Here is a 4,309-nt window from a genome sequence, read left to right as displayed (position 1 = left end):
AAATACAATTTAATTTGTATTTCACACACTGGAGACTCCAGTTTATTACAGAAACACCTCCTTCACACTAATGACTGTTAATTATCACTGTGTAAACGATAACAGTTCTACTTTACGTTTATTTCACTCCCTGATTAAAACTAAATAATTAAAATGATACAAAATCTCTGATCCTGGATGAAAAGCAGCAGAAGATTTAATCTGCTCCTCGTTAATGAACAAAGGGAATAATTCACTGTGATTAAAGCTCTAATGGCTGCAGGTCAACACTGTGTGTGTCTGTGTGTTCCCTGCAACTAACGATTATTTTCATTATCGAATAATTGAGTAGTTGTTTGGTCAATAAAATGTTGAAAAAATGTTTAAAAATATCAATCAGTGTTTCTCAAACCACCAGCCAACGTCCTCAAATGTCTTGTTTTGTCCACAAACCAAAAAGAGACTCAGTTTATCGTCATAAAGGAACAAAGAAACCAGAAATATCACATATTGCCATCACAATAATGAAAGCAGACATGAACTGACAGCCTATAGCTATATAATATCTCTTTTTATTTACTGTTTATATTTTTATACATATACGGTACTCTCATTTTACCCTGCTAGTCATCAATGCACTTATCACTTTATCCATACGCATACTCAGGATCAAATTGTTGAATGTTGAATAACTGAATGTCGGCACTGATTGCGTTACTGTTATTGTCCGTCTTGTTTCTGTGTGTGGTTGCACTTTAAGGTTTAGCTTTTAATCTCACTGTGCTGTTGTGCAATGACAAATAAATTCTGATTCTGATTTAAGAAGCTGAAATCAGAGAATTTGGACTTTTCTTAAAAAACTTACAGATTATTTGGTTATCCAAATAGTTGACTAGTTGACGATTAATTTAATAATTAATTATTGTGCAATTAATTGTTGCTGCTCTAGTTTAAAGTTCAGTTTAAAGCAGAAGTAAGTGATCCGGTGGTTTTGTCTAACTTCCTGTCAGCAGATGGAGTTAGCAGTCCCCGCCCTCGTCCCTACGTCACCACATTCAGGCGCATCCCTTGGCTGCACACACAGAGAGGACTGCCCCTTTATGCCGTTCTCTCTCCTCATTGGATAAAGGTTGTAGGATACAAGGAAAGTTTTCTCCTGGGCTCAGAGCAGAGCAGAGTGACTGACAGACCCGTGTTTCAGACCAAACACTCTATAGAAGTGATTGCTGTCGGAAGATACAACTATTTAAGACTTATATTAACACAAACATTCACCTTACTTCTGCTTTAACGGTTGTAACACAATGTTTTTAAAGCGTTATGTTGCAGATGAACAGTCAGTATTGATAGTTTTGTCTAGTATTGATCTGAGTGAACCTGCAACATCTGATCAGAAACCTTCAGTAAGTTCAACATCAACACACAGACAGTCAAGTGACTTAAAAAGATTTATTTGTAAAAAAAAACAAAAAAAAAACAATTAAGCTTTTAATCTCGTTGTGCTGTTGTACAATGACAAATAAATTCTGATTGTGTTAAGAAGCTGAAATCAGAGAATTTGGACTTTGACTAACCCTAACTCTCTTAAAAAACTCACAGATTATTGGGTTATCCAAATAGTTGACAATTAATTTAATAATCAATTATTGTGCAATTACTTGTTGCAGCTCTAGTTTACAGTTCAGTTTAACCCATTCAAGCTTGTTGTGATTTAACTGTTGTAACACAATGTTTTTAAAGCGTTATGTTTCAGATGAACAGTCAGGTGATGGTTTTATAGCGTCTGATCAGAAACCTTCAGTAAGTTCAACATCAACACACAGACACAGTCAAGTCACTTAAAAAGATTTATTTGTAAAAAAAAACAAAACAATTATCTTTAAAAATCCATTCAAACTAGTTGAGAGACAGAAGCCACCCGCCCTCCACCTCCTGTTACCCATGATGCACCTCAGGGTCCAGGCCGGTGCATCCCACCACCGGTGAGTGCTTTACATTACAACACCTACAGGCTGAGCCGAGGAGCTGCAGTCTGCTGCTGCTGCTGGGGAGGAGGAGGATGAAGACCCCTCCCCCCCCCTCGCTGAAGGAGGAGCAGTAACATCTGGAGCAGCTGGAACATCTGGATGTGCAGCTCCTCTCCTCTCTCGCCCAGGTGGAACCTCGCCCGCCGGAGCCTGAAGACGCTCCGTCTCCGTCTCCGTCTCGTTCTGTCCGTCGCCAAGAGGCCGTGGTCGGTGTCCGGGATGAGCCGTCCGAGGTGTCCTGGTCAGGATGACATCACACCGCGGTTAGAAACCATGACGACCGTACACGCACGACTCTGAGGTCACAAATAATGGCTTCAACTCTGATCTGGAACAGTCGGAAAACTTTATTTTTTTCCCCCTTTCTCATTCATTTTTTTTTCCTTTTCATTCCTTTTTTCATTTTAAGAAAAAAATGACACAAATAATCCGATGGCAGTAACATACGACCCATCAACATCACAAACATATGGGAGAACAGAAAACAGAAACAAACACAAAACAAAAAGGACTAAACAAGCTTTAACAGCTTTGAAAATTTTGTGCAAATAAACCTGAAGGTTTCCTGTAGCAGCAGGTGTACAGATCTATACTTTTATTATATTTTAACTTTAACAAATATTGCTTTATTATTATTATTATTATTATTATTATTATTATTATTATTATTATTATTATTATTATTGTTATTGTTGTTGTTGTTGTTGTTCTGTATTTATTATTTGTGCAGTGCTGGATCATCTTCTCTTCTCTTACTGATTAAAAGTGTGTGGATCAAATGCTCCAATAACTTTACCAGTGTTATAACTGTCTGTGTCTACAAATCTCATTCAGAAATCTGTTGTTTTACACATTTACAGGGTGAAGTTTGAACATAAATGTCTCTGTTCATGTTGCTGCAGGTTAATAAACCCCCAAAAAACACAGATTGATCAGTTCATCGTGTGCAGACAGCGCCTCCTGCTGCACCCAACGGAAACTACAGGAAATATGAACCAAGGTCCAGAGTTTGAGACGATTCAACAACAACCAGGGTCAAACAACAACATGACGTCACGTGTGTGTCATCATCATCATCATCATCATCATCATCATCACCATCACCTCAGTCTTCACATTTTGGAAAGAACTTGAGAACTATATATTATGTAAAACAAAACACAAAATCAACATTGAGGGGAACATTAGCCTATCACTATGTACTATAGTAAACCTTTATATTTTATTGGGGAAGTTTCATATCCATAAATGCAAATTTCAGAATTCTTCACCATCGTTTAAGTTGTTTTTGATTGAAGTTGATTATTATTTTAAGTCTCTTAATTTAATTACAAACAAGTAATGAACTTACATTCAGAAATGTTTAACGAATAATCTGTCACAATAACTATAACTATAATTTTCATGGTTTTCATAGGAGGTCTGTCACCAAATGTATTTACCTTTAGTGTTAACTTGATTGTTTTTGTCATATAATTGTAACTTTACTGTTGTAACGAATGTGAGCTGGAAAGACTGAAATAATGTTGTTGTTGTTGCTACAACTTTAAATAAAGTTGAAATAAAACCAATCCTGACCTCAGTCTTCACTCCTTCTCCTTCTTCTCGCTGTTCTGCAGCTTCTCTACGATCTTGCGCTCGTGTCCTCCAGGGTTCGGTCTGTTGGTGTTGTCACTGGCCTCCTTCTTAGTCCGGCCTTTACGAGCAGAGCCCTCTACACACACACAGAGAGAGACACACACACACACACAGACACACACACACACACACACAGAGACACACAGACACACACACACACAGAGACACACACACACACACACACACACAGAGACACACAGACACACACACACACACACACACACACACACACACACACACACACACACACACACACACACACACACACAGAGACACACACAGAGAGACACACAGAGACACACACAGAGAGACACACACACACACAGAGACACACACAGAGAGAGAGAGAGAGAGAGAGACACACACACACACACAGCTGTTAACACACGTGCACACAACAACAACAACAACAACACACTGAGCGCGCGGGGCTTTGTGTATCTCACCTGCGTACTTGTCGGTTAAGTTGTAGTACTCGTACTCGTCGTAGTACTGGTCTTCAAAGCTCGTGGGCTTCAAGTTCTTCACGTCCACGTGACTCATGATGGCTGAAGGATGAAGGAACTTCTTCAGCAACAAGAGAAAAAAAAGTCCAAAAAACAAAGAGAGTTTCTTCTTCTCAGTCAGATCAGAACAACAACAGTCTGCCTCTGTCTCTCCTCTCC

The 4,309-nt window shown here is 38.8% G+C and overlaps 1 protein-coding gene across 1 annotated transcript; it reads right to left on the bottom strand.

The window, feature by feature from the left end:
- Positions 1-1,813: 1,813 nt before the first annotated feature.
- nupr1b (nuclear protein 1b) lies at positions 1,814-4,309 on the bottom strand. Its single transcript, XM_083976549.1, has 3 exons — positions 4,091-4,309; positions 3,585-3,720; positions 1,814-2,244 (listed from the first exon to the last, which is right to left on the bottom strand). Exons 1-2 carry the CDS (start codon positions 4,185-4,187, stop codon positions 3,593-3,595), a joined length of 225 nt encoding a protein of 74 aa, XP_083832675.1. The 5' UTR covers positions 4,188-4,309; the 3' UTR covers positions 1,814-2,244; positions 3,585-3,592.

The sequence above is a fragment of the Trachurus trachurus genome (assembly GCF_905171665.1).
Source record: "Trachurus trachurus genome assembly, chromosome: 8".
Classification (NCBI taxonomy): Eukaryota; Metazoa; Chordata; class Actinopteri; order Carangiformes; family Carangidae; genus Trachurus; species Trachurus trachurus.
The sequence above is the reverse complement of the archived record's forward strand: the minus strand, read 5'-3'. Positions and strand labels throughout refer to the sequence as shown.